Genomic DNA, 20,709 nt, shown 5'->3' on the forward strand with positions numbered 1-20,709 from the left:
GTGGATCATCATTCCTGAAGATGGCAACATGCATTTAGCAGGTATATATATAGTGGGGAAAATAAGTATTTTTTGACCCCCTGTCAGTTTTGCAGGTTTTCCCACCTACAAAGAATGGAGAGGTCTGTAATTTTTATCGTAGGTACACTTCAACTGTGAGAGACAGAATCTTAAAAAAAATCCATAAAATCACACTGTATGATTTTTAAATAATTAATTTGCATTTTGTTGCATAAACTAAGTATTTGACTCCCTAGAAAAACAGAGCTTAACAATTGGTACAGAAACATTTGTCTGCCATTACAGAGGTCAAACGTTTCCTGTAGTTTTTCACCAGGGTTGCACACACTGCAGTAGGGATTTAAGTTCACTCCTCCCTACCGATCTTCTCTAGATCTTTCAGGTTTGGAGTTTCAGCTCCCTCCAAAGATTTTCTATTGAGTTCAGGTCTGGAGACTGGCCAGGCCACTCCAGGACCTTGAAATGCTTCTTACGGAGCCCCTCCTTAGTTGCCCCGGTTGTGTGTTTGTGGTCATTGTTATGCTGGAAGACCCAGCCATGACCCATCTTCAGTGCTCGCACGGAGGGAAGGAGGTTGTTTGCCAAAATCTCGCAATACATGACCCCATCCATCCTCCCTTCAATACTGTGCAGTCGTCCTGTCCCCTTTGCAGAAGAGCACCCCCAGAGTATGATGTTTCCACCCCCATGCTTCACGGTTGGGATGGTTTTCTTGGGCTTGTTCTCATCCTCTAAACATGGTAAGTGGAGTTGATTCCAAAAAGCTCTATTCTGGTCTTATCTGAACACATGACCTTCTCCCATGCCTCCTCTGGATCATACAGATGGTCACTGGTGAACTTCAAATGGGCCTGGACATGTGCTGGCTTGAGCAGGGGGACCTTGCTGCCCTGCAGGATTTTAAACCATGACAGACAGCATCATGTGTTACTAATGTAATCTTTGTGACTGTGGTCCCAGCTCTCTTCAGGTCATTGACCAGGTCCTCCTGTGTAGTTCTGAGCTTTCTCAGAATCATCCTTACCCCACAAAGTGAGATCTTGCATGGAATCCCAGACCGAGGGAGATTGACAGTCATCTTGTGTTTCTTCCATTTTCTAATAAATAATCATAACAGCTGTTGTCTTCTACCAAGCTGCTTGCCTGTTGTCCTGTAGTCCATCCCAGCCTTGTGCAGGTCTACAGTTTTGTCCCTGGTGTCCTTAAACAGCTCTTTGGTCTTGGCTATGGTGGACAGGTTGGAATGTGATTGACTGAGTGTGTGAACAGGTGTCTTTTATACAGGTAAGAAGTTCAAACAGGTGCAATTAATACAGGTAAAGAGTGCAGAATAAGAGGGCTTCTTAAAGAAAAATTAACAGGTCTGTATGAGCCAGAATTCTTGCTGGTAGGTAGGGGATCAAATACTTATTTTATGCAACAAAATGTAAATTAATTATTTAAAAATCATACAATGTGATTTTATGGATTTTTTTTTTTTAGATTCTGTCTCTCACAGTTGAAGTGTACCTATGATAAAAATTACAGACCTCTCCATTCTTTGTAGGTGGGAAAATACTTATTTTCCCCACTCTGTGTGTGTGTATATACAACCCCTGGCAAAAATTATGGAATCACCGGCCTCGGAGGATGTTCATTCAGAAAAAAAGCAGATCACAGACATGACACAAAACTAAAGTAATTTCAAATGGCAACTTTCTGGCTTTAAGAAACACTATAAGAAATCAGGAAAAAAAATTGTGGCAGTCAGTAACGGTTACTTTTTTAGACCAAGCAGAGGGAAAAAAATATGGAATAACTCAATTCTGAGGAAAAAATTATGGAATCATGAAAAACAAAAGAACGCTCCAACACATCACTAGTATTTTGTTGCACCACCTCTGGCTTTTATAATAGCTTGCAGTCTCTGAGGCATGGACTTAATGAGTGACAAACAGTACTCTTCATCAATCTGGCTCCAACTTTCTCTGATTGCTGTTGCCAGATCAGCTTTGCAGGTTGGAGCCTTGTCATGGACCTTTTTCTTGAACTTCCATAAAACATTTTCAATTGGATTAAGATCCGGACTATTTGCAGGCCATGACATTGACACTATGTGTCTTTTTGCAAGGAATGTTTTCACAGTTTTTGCTCTAGGCAAGATGCATTATCATCTTGAAAAAATGATTTCATCATCCCCAAACATCCTTTCAATTGATGGGATAAGAAAAGTGTCCAAAATATCAACATAAACTTGTGCATTTATTGATGATGTAATGACAGCCATCTCCCCACTGCCTTTACCTGACATGCAGCCCCATATCATCAATGACTGTGGAAATTTACACGTTCTCTTCAGGCAGTCATCTTTATAAATCTCATTGGAATGGCACCAAACAAAAGTTCCAGCATCATCACCTTGCCCAATGCAGATTTGAGATTCATCACTGAATATGACTTTCATCCAGTCATCTACAGTCCACGATTGCTTTTCCTTAGCCCATTGTAACCTTGTTTTTTTTCTGTTTAGGTGTTAATGATGGCTTTCGTTTAGCTTTTCTGTATATAAATCCCATTTCCTTTAGGCGGTTTCTTACAGTTCGGTCACAGACGTTGACTCCAGTTTCCTCCCATTCGTTCCTCATTTGTTTTGTTGTGCATTTTCGATTTTTGAGACATATTGCTTTAAGTTTTCTGTCTTGACGCTTTGATGTCTTCCTTGGTCTACCAGTATGTTTGCCTTTAACAACCTCCCCATGTTGTTTGTATTTGGTCCAGAGTTTAGACACAGCTGACGTGTTAGAGCCATGATTCATATCAGTCTACTTGGTGCAACAGCTCTCCAAGGTGTGATCACTCCTTTTTAGATGCAGGCTAACGAGCAGATCTGATTTGATGCAGGTGTTAGTTTTGGGGATGAAAATTTACAGGGTGATTCCATAATTTATTCCTCAGAATTGAGTGAGTCCATATTTTTTTCCCTCTGCTTGATTTAAAAAAGTAACCGTTACTGACTGCCACAATTTTTTTTCTTGATTTCTTATAGTGTTTCTTAAAACCAGAAAGTTGCCATTTGAAATGACTTTAGTTTTGTGTCATGTCTGTGATCTGCTTTTTTTCTACAAAATTAAACAACTGAATGATATATATATATATATATATATATATATATATATATATATATATATATACACATTGTTGATATGATATTACTGCTTGCAGGGGGTCTGGTTTTTGGGCAACAAACATTCTTTCTGACTCATTATTAAAGCTGTTAGCAATAACAGCTTTAATAATGAGTCAGAAAGAATGTCAACATGAATAGCAATAAAAAATCAACAATCAATTTAAGAATAAAAATGAAGAAGAAGAGCTAACTTACTCTACATTCTTGGCCCATTCCGGGGGATTACTGAGGGTCATAAACGCACAGTTCGTCAGGATGGTGAACATGATGAATATGCTGAATGTCGTAGACACAAAGCCATAGTTAAGGAATGTAGTGTGAATTCTGAGTCTACATTATACCTCCAACTTTTACATAAGCTGGCATATTTATAAGATACACATTTGAACATCTTCACCAAATATACAATTAAAAAAAAGAAAGAGAAACAGCAAAGCAGTCAAACCAGAAACATCATTTCAAACACATTGTTTGTCCCATCCAAATGCTAACAGGTTAAACTGTGCACCAGCTGTCATGTTTACACAGAAAGACATCACTGCTGTGATGTTAACGGATCTGTTAAAGCTACAGTGTGTAAGATTTAGTGCCACATAGTGGTGAAATTACAGATTGAATTATGCCGTTAACAGTCACAATTTTGTTTCCCTTCACATTTTTGCTTCTCTGATGACTGGGGTTCACGCTCTCTTTCTTTTTCCCTCCATTCTACAAAAACTGAGGTTCTCAAAGTTAGCATTCACTAGCAAACAGACACCGGTGTGTCGGGGAACAACGATGGAGTCCTCTATATCAGCAAAGCAGAGTAAGCATGTCCCATTTGGGCTACTGTATCAACTGGTGCAACATGGCGGCTCCCATAAGGGGGACTGCTCACATCTAGTTATAAAGGGTGAATTCTAAGTTCATAAAACACATTGAGTCACTGTTGGAGGTAATTATATACATTAGGAACAGATGGTTATGAAAGCTATATTCTATTTCTATAAACGTCCCTAAATTGTACACATTGTAGCTTTAATAACACAAGCGCTATAACACACAAGGGCTACATGTTTTTTTTTCCCAGATGGCTCTGTATATGGGATAAAGGAAAATATTAATTGTTTAGTCTTGGTCATTGAGCCATTACAAATATTGAGCCCTTTCACTGGCCCATACAATCAATCATACGTTTCATATTTCTCTGTGTAAACCTTGAGTCCAAATCAAATCTCATCCACAGCAGCATCAGAAAGGATATGAGTGCACTAAAACTCTAATGGCTGCCCTCCGTAGAGGGTTGAAGGGGCTTAAGATGTACAAGGCAGGAGTGGCATTGAAACGGAAGATTGCCTTCCCACGATTCAATACTATGAAGGTCTGAAAGAAAGAAAAAGATATTAGTTTAAAATTAATCCATTCAAAACATGGAAGAATCTTAAGGGTATAGTCACACTTTGTACAGCTATGTTAAATTTACATGGACAGGCAGCAACAAACAAAGTTAGATGCATCACCACACTGTTAGAGTGTGTGTAGTGAAATGTCCATCCACAGAGTTTGTCTTTACTATATCTGTTTGTTAGAAAAACTTTTTTGTGCAAATGCAATTAGTCAGATCTGTGGATGAGATGAATCAGACATCACTTTGCAGAAGCTGTACAGAATCTGCTGTAATGAGAGTAGAAATGGATGACTCAACCTCACACTGGACATCTTTGGCACCACAGCCCAGATTAGCACTGAGCATGCGTCACAGCCAATGCCTGAAAGACTTAGGAAATTTATGCTGAAATCATTGTATGCCTCGCTTACCGAAAGACGAAATATCAGCTGATTTCAAACAATTTCAATGTAATGAAGCTGAAAGCCAGATATCAGGTCAGGTCTGTGAGCATGCCGTCATGCATTGCTGCATCCGCCAATGAGTCATGCCCAAAGATACACAACATTATGTGGCAAAAATGGTGGAGCTCACAATATACACTGCATCCAGAAAGTATTCACAGCACTTTACTTTGTCCGCTTTTGTTATGTTACAGTCTTATTCTAAAATGGATTAAATTCATTTTTCCTCAAAATTCTACACACAATACCCCATAATGACAATGTAAAAAAAGTTTTGTTTTTTTAGATTTTTGCAAATTTATTAAAAATAATAACAAAATAACCTAAGAAATCACGTGTACATAAGTATTCACAGCCTTTGCCATGAAGCTCAAAATTGAGCTGAGGTGCATCCTGTTTTCACTAATCATCCTTGAGATGTTTCTACAGCTTAACTGGAGTCCACCTGGAGTAAATTCAGTCGATTGGACATGATTTGGAAAGGCACACACCTATCTACATATAAGGTCCCACAGTTGACAGAGTAAGGCAGAGGACAAACCAAGCATGAAGTCAAACGAGTTGTCTGTAGACCTCTAAGACAGGATTGTCTTTACTATAATATCTGTTTGTTAGAACCCTCCCCGCTGTCCACCCACACGTTGGGTTGCATGTACGGCATTGGGGGTGGATTCTGTATATTTCTGCTGCATTCTGCCGGTACTGTGGTGTTTCTTGCTGTGTTCTTTTTTAATCTTTTTTCTTTTGTTTGTATTTCCTCCTGTTTTACACTCTGTTCTGGGCACAGGCGACCTGGATTATGGAGCCACTCCACACCGAATGTGCGCAAATCATTTGCGGCGGCATCTACACACATTCTGGGTATTTGGATGGCATTTGCATGCCAGTCGTACATGACTGGCTGACTGTCTGTCCCTCCCAACTGCGTCTCGAACACCCCCGTCGCTATGGGCGGGCCCTAGGGGGCAGTGCCCGCCCACTGATATGCTTGGGCCCACCCTGGCCCACCCACCCAAGCCAGATCACAGTCACAGATCTCAAATAAATAAATAGATAAATAAAATCCTAATTTCATTTTATTGTACTTGCATTGGGTTAAAACGGCCAGTGTTGCATAATCACTAAGACATTAAATATATTAAAACCGTGTGAGTTTGTTGGAAAGTTTGTCTACGTAATCACGTCAGTGTTGCCCAGCAACAATCAGTTACCGCGTTTATGGTGGGAAATGAAGTGTGAGTTTTTGAAAGAGAGGACAGTGCTGGCACTCTACTCAAAGTAGGTCCAAACTTTTATTGTGTGTATGTGATGGCAATTGGTACTATTGCTACTGCTACCCCTCTGTTGGTTGCTTTGAAATGCACCCGCCGTGGTGTTTTCTTTTGTTTAGTTTGAGATGCTGCTTGTCATCTAATGCGTCATGTGCACACTCAGTTGGTGGTGGTGGTGGCGGTGTGTGTGTGTATGTGTGTTGGCAATTGGTAGCTACCCCTCTGTTGGCTACTTTGAAATGCACCCGCCGTGGTGTTTTTTTGTTTGTTTAGTTCGAGATGCTGCATGTGATCTAATACGTTATTTGTACTTGTGTGTGTGTGTGTGTGTGTGTGTGTGTGTGTGTGTGTGTGTGTGTGTGTGTGTGTGTGTGTGTGTGTGTGTGTGTGTGTGTGTGCGCGTGCGAACATGCGCGCATGTGTTTGTTTGTTTGTGTGTGTGTGTGAGTGAGAGAGAGAGAGAGCGCTGGTCCAGTCATGGTTAATGTGATGATTATTGTGAGGGATTAGGGCTGTGTGAATAGTAAAAATAAGCAAAAATAAGCTATTAATAGTGGTGCCCACCTGGTGGATTTCATAAGCCCCCCTTAAGACTGAGATCTGGCGACGGGACTGGTCTCGAACTTTGCAACTTTTGCCCATTTGGCCTGATTCAGCCTGTTTCACCCTCATTCATGTTATGTTTGAAGGAGCCTTTAAGAATAAGCATAAGATCAACTTTATTTATCCCAAAGGAAATTACAGGTGTCATGGGTCATGTTTTTGGTGTCTTGGTTTCAGCTCCACATTATTCTGTCTTTCACATTATTCTCCATGTTATCTGGTTTGTCCTCCCTTGTAATTAATGTCAGAGGTCACGTTTTGGTGTTTGGGTTTAATGTCCTTTCTGCAGTCCTCTCTGTGCTGCTATTGTTCCCCATGTTATCTGATTACATCTCACTCATTGTAAATAGTCTGTTTTATTGTCATCTCTGTGTTTGATTTGGCATGTCACTGTATCATTTCCATTATTCCCTGGCGCCTCTCTCTCTCGCTCTGGTCTCTGGCTCCTTCTTGTGTCCTTTTTCTGTACTAGCCCTCTTGTGTCTTTTGTCTGCATTGTACCAGGGATACCACAGCTGATCCCAAATGTCAGCCTTCTGTCACAGTGTTTACATATCTTCCTTTGTCACAGGTTGTACTGGATCTTTATGTTTTCTCCATGTTGTTTCTAACATTCTGTATCAAGTTCTCTCAGCCTCCTTCTTAACAAACCTTTCCTGCCTTCCAGGATTCCTGATTTTTGACAAGTATTTGAGACTGACTGTTCAGTGTACAAATGTCTCATTACTGAACTGGGCCCATTTTTGGATAACTTCTGCTGCTTCACAGAATGTCACCTGTATTCCTTGAAGTTAAATTATATATGAAGTTGCCAGTCATCTTAAGGACACGTCTTTTGTTCCTAGTCAAATCCGTGCTTGATTAAAATCAAGACTTCTCAACTTTAGGCATCTGGGGCCATATTTATAATGACTGTGCATGCACAAAACAGGGCCTAATTATTCCAGAGAGACTGTGCAATTGTGAAATACGTAAAATGTTTTTGCTGGTCAAATTTTATTAGGAGAGATTTTATCTAAATAAAGACAGCAGTGTGATTATGTCAGCAGCGCAAAGGATTCTGGGAACAGTAATGATGAACATTTGCCCAGTTATTCTTTTATCGGGGCAGTTTCATGCGAGCTCTTTTAGAGATTGTTAAAGCTTCTTAAAACCTGTTAAAGTTTTGTCCATAACTAAGTGTGATGTCAAAGATAAGAAGAAACTCGTCACTGTTAGAGAGGAATACATTCAGCTTTTTCCTCACCAGAGGCTTGATGGATATGGGAGAAAATGACCTGACTTTCCTTAAAACAGTGTGTTGACACCACTGGCCAATTATCTTCAAAACATGCACTAGACTGGAGAGTGCAGACGTGGCTTGTTACAAAATTCACCGCATGAGACACACCATGTAAATGCAGGTTCCAGCTTCCAGTTTTTCAATAATGAATCACTTTGTGAAGCCAAAAACACACCAGAATGTTGGATTGGGAAGATGCTCCTAAGAACAAACCTTCTGACTGCTGTAGTAGGGATCAAGATCCTCCAGAGGCATGGACACCAAGTGGGGAGGGATGTCCCCGTAGATGAAGGGCAGAGACTTCCCTGCCTCCAGGTCACTGTTGGGCTTGGGTCCATTTTCATCATCGGTGTCACTGCGGCGCTCTGCCCGTGATCTCTGGGCCTCCTCCTCGGCGATGCGCCTCTCGATGGCGGCCAGCGACTCGGGGATGAAGGGGCGGAAGCTGTCAGGTCCGGGCGGTACAAGCAGCTGTGCCATCTTGTCATCCTGCTCCTTCAGAGGGCAGCGAGGGGCTCAGCTGGAGCAGGGAGCTGCAGTGGGGAAGGAGGTGAGGAGATGATGGGTCAGAATGACACAGTCACCTTCTCTTTCCCTGCAAAATGCCTGCATAGTTAAGGAAGAAGGTTAAAGTTTAAAATGATTAAAGTACAATAATCCAAAAACTCCACAGTTCTAAGTTAAATTGTGACCTGTAATGACTTGTTTTACAGTTCTGTGACACACGCCACAGAGGTCCACATATGGACTTTTGCTTTTGTTGTGTGATATACCTACAGAATCTGTGTGACAGACAGAGAAAGAGAGAAGAGGACGTGCAAACCAGCAGCTTCTCGCCATTTAAAGAAACATACACAGAAACGCTGCTCACTTCTTCAACCTGAATTTTTTTTCCACTTATCGTAGCTACAGATGTAATGGTTTCTGCATAAATTACAATATATAAAATAAATGCCAGTGGAGTTTCGAGTCAAAAGACTTGTGTGTTGGAGCTGGGAGATTTAAAAATTTTCTTATCTACAAAAGGGGAGCCAGCAGAAAACACTTGGGAGCCACTGTATTATGGAACACAGAATCAAAGCTGCAGAGCTACAGGGTGCAGTTGGATAATGGGATCACTGGTGGTCTAGTGGTTAAGCATTGGGCTTGAGACCAGACGATCCTCTGTTCAAATCCCAGCCTGACTGGAAAATCACTAAGGGCCCTCGGGCAAGGTCTTTAATCCCCTAGTTGCTCCCGGTGTGTAGTGAGCACCTTGTATGGCAGCACCCTCACATCGGGGTGAATGTGAGGCATTAGTGTGTAAAGTGCTTTGAGCGTCTGATGCAGATGGAAAAACGCTATATAAATGCAGTCCATTTACTATTTACTGAGTGGGACAATAGACTGTGTATGTATACTGAACAAAATGCCCCTCTCTTTGAGTCCGAACCAGCTAACTTTGGGTGTTTATTAATCCTATTTTTAGGGACTGGGCGGCGGTTCTCATAACTCTTTGCTTTGGTGTGGACATTAAAAGTTATGAGCCACTTATTTTATCACTAACTGTACATTAAGTGGACCTAACAGATCAAGCTATCAACACCATTGCAGCAGGACGTTTCAGATGAGCCGTTCGGAAGTTCCACCACACAACAAGCCAGATTATTCTAGATGTTTGTCATAAAATACTCCAAACAAACAGACACAGCCTCCACCACGACGAGTGGCGGTCGCATCCAGCGGCAGGCAGAAGAGATATGGTCGGATGGTATGAGACGCGGAGACGCTCGGCTCAGTTGCTGTCAGTCAAAGTAACCACACCCATATTATTATACAGAACTTTATGGCTTAAAGCTCCTTAAACTAAAAACTCAGAAAAAAAAATCCCCCCCTCCCCCCGCTCCCATGGAGTTGTCATGGAGGAGGAAAACATCTACAGACACCAAAACTGTGTTTTATACGCAGTTGGGAACATGTTTATTTCTGCTCTAAAACTATACATTTTAACATGGACTCCTATGGGAATGTGCTCTGTTTGAGAACCAGCCTCAAAGGGCCAGTAAAGGAACTACAACATTTTTTTACTCCAGGGAAGGCTTCATCCAACGCCATCAAAGCTTACCACGTGAATGGAACAAGAAGTTGGAATACCAATAAGTGGATCTGGGTTCGATTCTTGGTTATGCTGCCTGTCCATGGACAAAACATGTGATCTGTGTTATTGTCTACTTACTGATGAATGTTTGTGAAAGCAGCCAGTCTGCTCGGTGTACGTTTGATATTATCAGATGTCAGAAGCTAAGCAGATTGCGTCCTGGTTAGCACCTGGATGGGACACCAGGGGATGTGTGCGTTTCTCCAGGTAAAACTGGAGTTGCCACTAAATGGACATCCAGTGTAAAGCTTGTGTCAAATCCCAATGCGGATCTGTGGTGACCACAAACAAAACTCAGCTCCATTTGATTTGTGCTTGTAAGAAACTCTCACATCTGCATTTTTTGATGTACAGTAATGTAAGTCTGCTTTCTGAAAATTCGAGAAGGCCATAATTTTCAAGACTATGAGTAAGATCAGAGATGCTAATTAGCTAAAAGAGGCCATGTTTGGACGGCATGCCTGCAGACTGATCCTGAGAGATCCATTAATGGATGTGAGAGACGGCAATAAAAAGCTCAGACAAACACTCCTGCCACAGTAGTCTGCAGTAAATCTGTTCCAGCTGCATTATGGTTCATGCACAAAGTGGCTGCTGCAGGCTGTGAAACAAATCTGTTCTCTTTTAATGCATAATTCATTTGTAGACTGCAAAAAATAAATAAGTAAAACATAAAATACTAAAATGAAGTGCTTGAGTAAGCATTATTTTCAATCTTAAAATCAAAACCATATCCCACCCTTCATGTTCCCACAGGAAAAAGCAGGAGGTGCAAAAACATGATCTTTCCTCTACACCAGGTGAGCCATTATCAGCTGTTTTTTTTGGTTTTTTTTGTCTCACAGGTATGTTTGGGTCCTACTGGGAGACTCCACAGGCCCAGAAAACATGAGGAGTGGAAGGGAAGAAACCTATTGAGAGGTCAGGTGAGGTCAGGGAGCTTCCACTGGTGCCAGCTGTGTCACCACTCCATGGAACCATCTTGGGTCGTGGATGGCAACCATCCATCCAGACATCCAGTCCATCCACACCATCTGTCTGCCACAGCCAGGTGAAGAGTGGGTGTGTCCTTGGCCTTCTCCATCTGCTCAGTTCCTCATCACTGATGTTCCTGCATGCTGGATCATGCCCAGAAAAACTCACCACGTGATCAAAATGTCATAGCTGATATTCCCTCTTAGTGCAAGTGATACTCCTCATATGAGACTCCCGAAATCAATACTTCCCAAACCTGTTCCTCGGGGTCGCCAAACCTGCATGTTTGCCTTCTCAGTCTGTTCTGCTAAAAGCTGCTGCGCTCATTCAGCTCTCTGTCAGCTCTTGATGGACTGAGTACACCTGAATGAGCTCATCAGCTTTACGCAAAGGAGAGAGAGATTTAAACTGTGCAGGTCTGGAGGTGCTCCAGGACCAGGGTTGGGAACTATTGCTTTTAGTAAGTTATTTCTGAACGCAAAGATCCTCTGAAGAGCTGTACTTCCAAAGCCATATCATCAACTGTCTTAGATCGCTGGTTGCTGTCTCACAATCACACAGGAAGTGCCAGGACCTGAAAAAAATGTGGGTCTGGGTTCTCCTGCATAGACATTGGCATCACCAAAACACCTTACATCATAAATTTTTCCAAGTTGTTTCGTGCTCTCAAATGCTGAGAACCCAGAGAAATGATCTCCACCGTCAGAACAGACATACACTTCTGATGGCCGAGCCCAGGAAGTCATAAAAACCCTGCATCTGAGTCCTGATCAGGACAATCACAAACCCAGACACTCTGATTCCTCACTCAGCTTCTCAAATGAATGTGACTGTACTAAAAGGCCATTATGTGGCCAAAATAGCTTTAACAAACACAATACTAATCTGTTCTTTCTTTCATTTTCTATACCTGCTCATTCCAATTATGGACCCCAGGGGGGCTGAAGTCTACCCCAGCAGTCATTGGACAAGAGGCGGGGTACACCCTGGACAGGCCGCCAGTTTATCGCAGGAGTCTTATTCACCTTTGTGTCCCTAAGGTGAATAAGAAGTCTGCGGGTCACAGAGCTTTCTCTTATCGTGCCCCTGTTCTGTGTAATGATCTCCCTGTGTCAATAAAACAGTCAGATTCTGTGGAGATTTTCAAGTCCAGACTTAAGACACACTTATTTTCCCTTTCATATGGCTAGCATACTGGTACAGTTTTGTTTTACGCTTTTTACTCTTTTAATTCATTTATTAGTAATTGGAGCGGGCCATGGCCTCAACTTTACCTAAATTCTGGGTCTTTTAGTGAAGTTTAGGGCTAGTGGCCGGCGATCACCTTAGTATTTCTCTGTTTTTCTTGTTGTTTAATGCTGGCAAATTATATGTATTTTTTGTCTTTCTGATGCCTGATTCTGTTTTTTCTCTCTGTCTAAGGTGCAGCTCCATCCAGAGATGGGAGTTGTGTTCATGTTGGCGATCCTCCTGTCCTGTGCGCCAACAGCATTTCTTGTATATTCGTCCGTGAATTATTCTGTAAACTGTTCTATAATTTATGTCTGTAGCATGGCCCAGGCAGAGGGTTACCCCTTTGAGTCTGGTCTGCTTGAGGTTTCTTCGTCAGAGGGAGTTTTTCCTTACCACTGTTGGTGTGGGGGTTGGTAAGGTTAGACCTTACCTGTGTGAAGCACTTTGAGGCAACTCTGTTGTGATTGGCGCTATATAAATGAAAATAAATTGAAATTGAGTCAGGACCACATATACGAGGTCTGTCCAAAAAGTATCATACCTTTTTATTTTTTCAAAAACTATATAGGCTGGATCGACCAGATCATTTCTAAACTGAATACTGTGTTGATCCGGGACATCATGCAACAGAGCTGGACATAGCACTTTTGCGGCACATTCCATTGTTACAGGAGATTTTGTAATGAAAGACGTGCGGAGGATTTGCGCGTCGGCACGAAGCAGCTCAGGACACGCAGCAGCTCAGGACACGCAGCAAAAAAACACCTCCGTCTTGGAAGTCTCACAGGACATGTTGGGGCATGTCCAGCTGTTAGACAATTTCTCGGATACTCACTCGACTGAAAGCCATCAAAAGCCGTCTGAATCTTTTGAATGGTTTCCAACACGGAGGTGTTTTTTTTTGCTGCGCGTCCTGAGCTGCTTCGTGCCGACGCGCAAATCCTGTAACAGTGGAATGTGTCGCAAAAGTGCTATGTCCAGCTTTGTTGCCATTTCTGTGGTAGTCACATGATGTCCCGGATCAACACAGCATTCAGTTTAGAAATGATCTGGTCGATCCAGCCTGTCGAATGGCCGCTCGGCGCGCCGCGTGCCCCACCGTTGTGGGCCATCTTTAAAAAGGTTTTAACAGTCCATAATCCGCGTGACGCCGACAGAATCTTCACCGATATCCAACTGAATCTATCGAATGGTTTCCAACTGCCTGTCTCTAACAGTTTCTGGAGAAAAGCGGCAGTCTCTCAGCAAGTTCTCAGACAAAAGAAATCCGACGGGAGGGGTGGACCAGTGCTCACTCAAAGCCTGCCCACAGGCGAATGACGCAACCGACAGGCGTGAAAAAACTCACGCATGCGCACGAAGGTTCAAGCTTGGCTGATGCAATCACACATGATTCAAATCCATATAGTTTTTGAAAAAAATAAAAAGGTCCGTTACTTTTTGGACAGATCTCGTAGACACAGAAACACATTCACACCTATCGTCAATTTAGAGTCACTGATCCCAGATGTCTGTGGAAGTAGGACGAAGCTGGAGGACACAGATGGAACCCATGCAAATACAAGAAGAACATACATACTCCACACACAAAGGACTTTAGGGGGAGACGCGATCCCAGGACCTTCTCAGTGTGAAGTAACGGCACTAACCACCACCCTGCTGCCTTCATCTGTTCATTTGTCTAAATACAACTTCTTTGAATCAGTATATTAAACCTGAGTCATAATGTTTTCTTCATTGAGAATCACGTTTCTTTAAACACAGCTCAGCTCAAACAGCTTAATATTCCTAATATTCCTTATTCTTAATATAAAGGCTTTGTCTTTCTTGATTTGATTTATATTTGGAAGCACAGTGGATTAGTGGATAGTACTGTTGCCTCACAGCAAGAAGGTCATGGGTTTGATTCCCACCTGTGGCCTTTCTGTGTGGAGTTTGCATGTTCTCCAAGTGTTTGCATGGGTTTCCTCCCACATTTAAAGACATGCAAGTTAGGTGAATTGGAAAATGTATAATTGTCCAGGTCTCCCTTGCAAAAGAGATCTTGAGCTCAATGGGACTAACCTGGTTAAAAAAAAAATAAATAAATAACTTTTTGTAAACTGTTGTATAGACAAGAAACAAAGCTGACAATAAGCTAAATAAAATCAAATCAAATCAATTTTATTTATATAACGCCAAATCACAACAAACAGTTGCCCCAAGGCGCTTTATATTGTAAGGCAAGGCCATACAATAATTACGGAAAAACCCCAACGGTCAAAACGACCCCCTGTGAGCAAGCACTTGGCAACAGTGGGAAGGAAAAACTTCCTTTTAACAGGAAGAAACCTCCAGCAGAACCAGGCTCAGGGAGGGGCAGTCTTCTGCTGGGAATGGTTGGGGCTGAGGGAGAGAACCAGGAAAAAGACATCCTGTGGAGGGGAGCAGAGATCAATCACTAATGATTAAATGCAGAGTGGTGCATACAGAGCAAAAAGAGAAAGAAACACTCAGTGCATCATGGGAACCCCCCAGCAGTCTAAGTCTATAGCAGCATAACTAAGGGATGGTTCAGGGTCACCTGATCCAGCCCTAACTATAAGCTTTAGCAAAAAGGAAAGTTTTAAGCCTAATCTTAAAAGTAGAGAGGGTGTCTGTCTCCCTGATCTGAATTGGGAGCTGGTTCCACAGGAGAGGAGCCTGAAAGCTGAAGGCTCTGCCTCCCATTCTACTCTTACAAACCCTAGGAACTACAAGTAAGCCTGCAGTCTGAGAGCGAAGCGCTCTATTGGGGTGATATGGTACTATGAGGTCCCTAAGATAAGATGGGACCTGATTATTCAAAACCTTATAAGTAAGAAGAATTTTAAATTCTACTCTAGAATTAACAGGAAGCCAATGAAGAGAGGCCAATATGGGTGAGATATGCTCTCTCCTTCTAGTCCCCGTCAGCACTCTAGCTGCAGCATTTTGAATTAACTGAAGGCTTTTCAGGGAACTTTTAGGACAACCTGATAATAATGAATTACAATAGTCCAGCCTAGAGGAAATAAATGCATGAATTAGTTTTTCAGCATCACTCTGAGACAAGACCTTTCTGATTTTAGAGATATTGCGCAAATGCAAAAAAGCAGTCCTACATATTTGTTTAATATGCGCATTGAATGACATATCCTGATCAAAAATGACTCCAAGATTTCTCACAGTATTACTAGAGGTCAGGGTAATGCCATCCAGAGTAAGGATCTGGTTAGACACCATATGTTTCTAAGATTTGTGGGGCCAAGTACAATAACTTCAGTTTTATCTGAGTTTAAAAGCAGGAAATTACAGGTCATCCATGTCTTTATGTCTGTAAGACAATCCTGTAGTTTACCTAACTGGTGTGTGTCCTCTGGCTTCATGGATAGATAAAGCTGGGTATCATCTGCGTAACAATGAAAATTTAAGCAATGCTGTCTAATAATACTGCCTAAGGGAAACATGTATAAAGTGAATAAAATTGGTCCTAGCACAGAACCTTGTGGAACTCCATAATTAACCTTAGTCTGTGAAGAAGATTCCCCATTTACATGAACAAATTGTAATCTATTAGATAAATATGATTCAAACCACCGCAGCGCAGTGCCTTTAATACCTATGTCATGCTCTAATCTCTTTAATAAAATTTTATGGTCAACAGTATCAAAAGCAGCACTGAAGTCTAACAGAACAAGCACAGAGATGAGTCCACTGTCTGAGGCCATAAGAAGATCATTTGTAACCTTCACTAATGCTGTTTCTGTACTATGATGAATTCTAAAACCTGACTGAAACTCTTCAAATAGACCATTCCTCTGCAGATGATCAGTTAGCTGTTTTACAACTACCTTTTCAAGAATTTTTAAGAGAAATGGAAGGTTGGAGATTGGCCTATAATTAGCTAAGATAGCTGGGTCAAGTGATGGCTTTTTAAGTAATGGTTTAATTACTGCCACGTTAAAAGCCTGTGGTACATAGCCAACTAATAAAGATAGATTGATCATATTTAAGATCGAAGCATTAATTAATGGTAGGGCTTCCTTGAGCAGCCTGGTAGGAATGGGGTCTAATAGACATGTTGATGGTTTGGAGGAAGTAACTAATGAAAATAACTTAGACAGAACAATCGGAGAGAAAGAGTCTAACCAAATACCGGCATCACTGAAAGCAGCCAAAGATAACGATACGTCTTTGGGATGGTTATGAGTAATTTTTTCTCTAATAGTTAAAATTTTATTAGCAAAGAAAGTCATGAAGTCATTACTAGTTAAAGTTAAAGGAATACTCGGCTCAATAGAGCTCTGACTCTTTGTCAGCCTGGCTACAGTGCTGAAAAGAAACCTGGGGTTGTTCTTATTTTCTTCAATTAGTGATGAGTAGTAAGATGTCCTAGCTTTACGGAGGGCTTTTTTATAGAGCAACAGACTTTTTTCCAGGGTAAGTGAAGATCTTCTAAATTAGTGAGATGCCATTTCCTCTCCAACTTACGGGTTATCTGCTTTAAGCTGCGAGTTTGTGAGTTATACCACGGAGTCAGGCACTTCTGATTTAAAGCTCTCTTTTTCAGAGGAGCTACAGCATCCAAAGTTGTCTTCAATGAGGATGTAAAACTATTGATGAGATACTCTATCTCAGTTACAGAGTTTAGGTAGCTACTCTGCACTGTGTTGGTATATGGCATTAGAGAACATAAAGAAGGAATCATATCCTTAAACCTAGTTACAGCGCTTTCTGAAAGACTTCTAGTGTAATGAAACTTATTCCCCACTGCTGGGTAGTCCATCAGAGTAAATGTAAATGTTATTAAGAAATGATCAGACAGAAGGGAGTTTTCAGGAATACTATTAAGTCTTCAATTTCCATACCATAAGTCAGAACAAGATCTAAGATATGATTAAAGTGGTGGGTGGACTCATTTACATTTTGAGCAAAGCCAATTGAGTCTAATAATAGATTAAATGCAGTGTTGAGGCTGTCATTCTCAGCATCTGTGTGGATGTTAAAATCGCCCACTATAATTATCTTATCTGAGCTAAGCACTAAGTCAGACAAAAGGTCTGAAAATTCACAGAGAAACTCACAGTAACGACCAGGTGGACGATAGATAATAACAAATAAAACTGGTTTTTGGGACTTCCAATTTGGATGGACAAGACTAAGAGAGAAGCTTTCAAATGAATTAAAGCTCTGTCTGGGTTTTTGATTAATTAATAAGCTGGAATGGAAGATTGGTGCTAATCCTCCCCCTCGGCCCGTGCTACGAGCATTCTGGCAGTTAGTGTGACTCGGGGGTGTTGACTCATTTAAACTAACATATTCATCCTGCTGTAACCAGGTTTCTGTAAGGCAGAATAAATCAATATGTTGATCAATTATTATATCATTTACTAACAGGGACTTAGAAGAGACAGACCTAATGTTTAATAGACCACATTTAACTGTTTTAGTTTGTGGTGCAGTTGAAGGTGCTATATTATTTTTTCTTTTTGAATTTTTATGCTTAAATAGATTTTTACTGGTTATTGGTGGTCTGGGAGCAGGCACCATCTCTACGGGGATGGGGTAATGAGGAGATGGCAGGGGGAGAGAAGCTGCAGAGAGGTGTGTAAGACTACAACTCTGCTTCCTGGTCCCAACCCTGGATAGTCACGGTTTGGAGGATTTAAGAAAATTGGCCAGATTTCTAGAAATGAGAGCTGCTCCATCCAAAGTGGGATGGATGCCGTCTCTCCTAACAAGACCAGGTTTTCCCCAGAAGCTTTGCCAATTATCTATGAAGCCCACCTCATTTTTTGGACACCACTCAGACAGCCAGCAATTCAGGGAGAACATGCGGCTAAACATGTCACTCCCGGTCCCATTGGGGAGGGGCCCAGAGAAAACTACAGAGTCCGACATTGTTTTTGCAAAGTTACACACCGATTCAATGTTAATTTTAGTGACCTCCGATTGGCGTAACTGGGTGTCATTACTGCCGACGTGAATTACAATCTTACCAAATTTATGCTTAGCCTTAGCCAGCAGTTTCAAATTTCCTTCAATGTCGCCTGTTATGGCCCCCAGAAGACAATTGACTATGGTTGCTGGTGTCGCTAACTTCACATTTCTCAAAACAGAGTCGCCAATAACCAGAGTTTGATCCTCGGTGGGTGTGTCGCCGAGTGGGGAAAAACGGTTAGAAATGTGAACGGGTTGGCGGTGTAGACGGGGCTTCTGTTTAGGGCTACGCTTCCTCCTCACAGTCACCCAGTCGGTCTGCTTTCCCGGCTGCTCGGGATCTGCTGGAAGGGAACTAACGGCGGCTAAGCTACCTTGGGCCGCACCGACTACAGGGGCCTGGCTAGCTGTAAAATTTTCCACGGTGCGGAGCCGAGTCTCCAATTCACCCAGCCTGGCCTCCAAAGCTACGAATAAGCTACACTTATTACAAGTACCATTACTGCTAAAGGAGGCCGAGGAATAACTAAACATTTCACACCCAGAGCGGAAAAAGGGGGAGAGACAGTTGAAGCCGCCATGCTAAATCGGCTAAGAGCTAGTAGCTGCGCTAAGCTAGCGGATTCCTAAAAACACACAAAGTGAATATTGTGTAAATAATTTAGAGGTGATTCAGCAGAGGGAGTGCTTTAGTTAAGGCACGTGAAGATTACACTGTGAAACAAATCGTTATCTAATTAACTAGATCAATCTAACTGCGCAGATTAAACAGCTAACAGATACAGCAAAACACCGCTGTGCTCCGGAACAGGAAGTGATACAATACTGCAGTGAGAGCCAACCACCAGTAGAGGCAAGTATTGACAAGCCTGTCAAATTAATGATCTAAGCTAGAATAAAAGCAGAATAATCAACAGTTTTATATAATTGTAATGGGAGGTTGCACAGTTCATATACTTCACATTTGGTTATAAACAGTGAAAAAATAAATGTTGATGTTTACAAAAGTTTTTCTTTTAGAATTGTAATATGAGGTGCATAAATTGCACACTGTGCTTTGTTAAAACACAGGGAGATGTTTACTATGGTTATCATTACCACTATGGTTTGCTTTGCAGTTCAATTGAAAACAATAAATTTGATATTATTGAATATAATTGAAGTTATTTTAACCCGATGCCACTGATTACTAAAGTAATGTTTCTCATACCAAATCACCTTTATTAATTTTTTTTTTTTTTTTTACCAAAATTCACTTGGAAGGATAATTTGGTCAAAAAAGAAAAAAAAAAAATCAGGTTCTTTATTTAAAAAAGCGAAGATTTTTTGGGGCAGAAAATCACCCAGCCCTAAGTTAAAATAATAACTGTTGCATTAATATTTTTGGTTTACAAAATTAACCTAGAAATGTTTGACTTCTCAACAAATATTTAAAACTAAGAATGTGACTGAACAAATTGGTTATAAGATAATAAGACATCTAAATGTGATTAGGAGCCTTTTTCTGTTAATTATCTGTAATTAAATGGTCTCTTGCCACATAAATAGACACACTTAACACATTCCACTATGGAACACAGACTGATATATACTTGGGGCAGAAAAAGCCCAGCATCCATTATTACTGATGTGCAGCTTCTCCCGTCACCACAGTGTTTACTGATGGTTGTTTTTCAGGATTCAGTGGACACAATCTGTGAAACAGTTGTCGGTTTTTCCAGAGGTGACTCTCATGAAACACATGTGCTCATGTCCTACTTAGCGCCTCGGGTCACCGTGTTTTGATGCACGGTGGTGGGCGGAGTCATATGTACAAGCGCGCCAGTCGACCCTTCGAGCAAAACAACCACACCTGCTTCTCACTTCAGCAATACTGCGCTCGTCCCTGGAGTCAAATGTAACATGACAGACGAAAAGCATGAGGAGACAGCTGACTGTTCTATGTCCATGTATGACGACACCAAAAGGAATCACACAATTCATGTATTCAAACACTAGAATTTTTCCAGTTTGTGTGCTATTTTGATATTTCAAACATCCTCTAAACGTACAAAGTCTTGTTTATCGCTCATTTATTCTAGTAGACAGGAAGCTATGGCTTTGACCATCTTAGAAACTATGATTTACAAGCATCTGTAGAGATTACTGGAGAATAATGCAACAGGAATACTGAATCCACATACAAAAATGTGTATATTTTGTGAAAGTCATCAGTATTTTCTGGATTACATGATTTTTTCTTCACAAAATC

At 41.4% G+C, this 20,709-nt stretch overlaps 1 protein-coding gene across 1 annotated transcript in view; it reads right to left on the minus strand.

Annotated features, from left to right (window-relative positions):
- scn1lab (sodium channel, voltage-gated, type I like, alpha b) overlaps positions 1 to 20,709 on the minus strand; it is a 93,009-nt gene that overhangs the window by 65,121 nt on the left and 7,179 nt on the right. The window contains exons 2-4 of the mRNA XM_034176611.1: positions 8,387 to 8,706; positions 4,431 to 4,549; positions 3,383 to 3,472 (exon numbers count right to left, since the gene is read on the minus strand). Coding sequence (XP_034032502.1) covers positions 3,383 to 3,472; positions 4,431 to 4,549; positions 8,387 to 8,653 — 476 coding nt within the window. The 5' untranslated portion in view covers positions 8,654 to 8,706. The remainder of the gene's footprint in view (positions 1 to 3,382; positions 3,473 to 4,430; positions 4,550 to 8,386; positions 8,707 to 20,709) is intronic.

The sequence above is a fragment of the Thalassophryne amazonica genome, chromosome 1 (assembly GCF_902500255.1).
Source record: "Thalassophryne amazonica chromosome 1, fThaAma1.1, whole genome shotgun sequence".
Lineage (NCBI taxonomy): Eukaryota > Metazoa > Chordata > Actinopteri > Batrachoidiformes > Batrachoididae > Thalassophryne > Thalassophryne amazonica.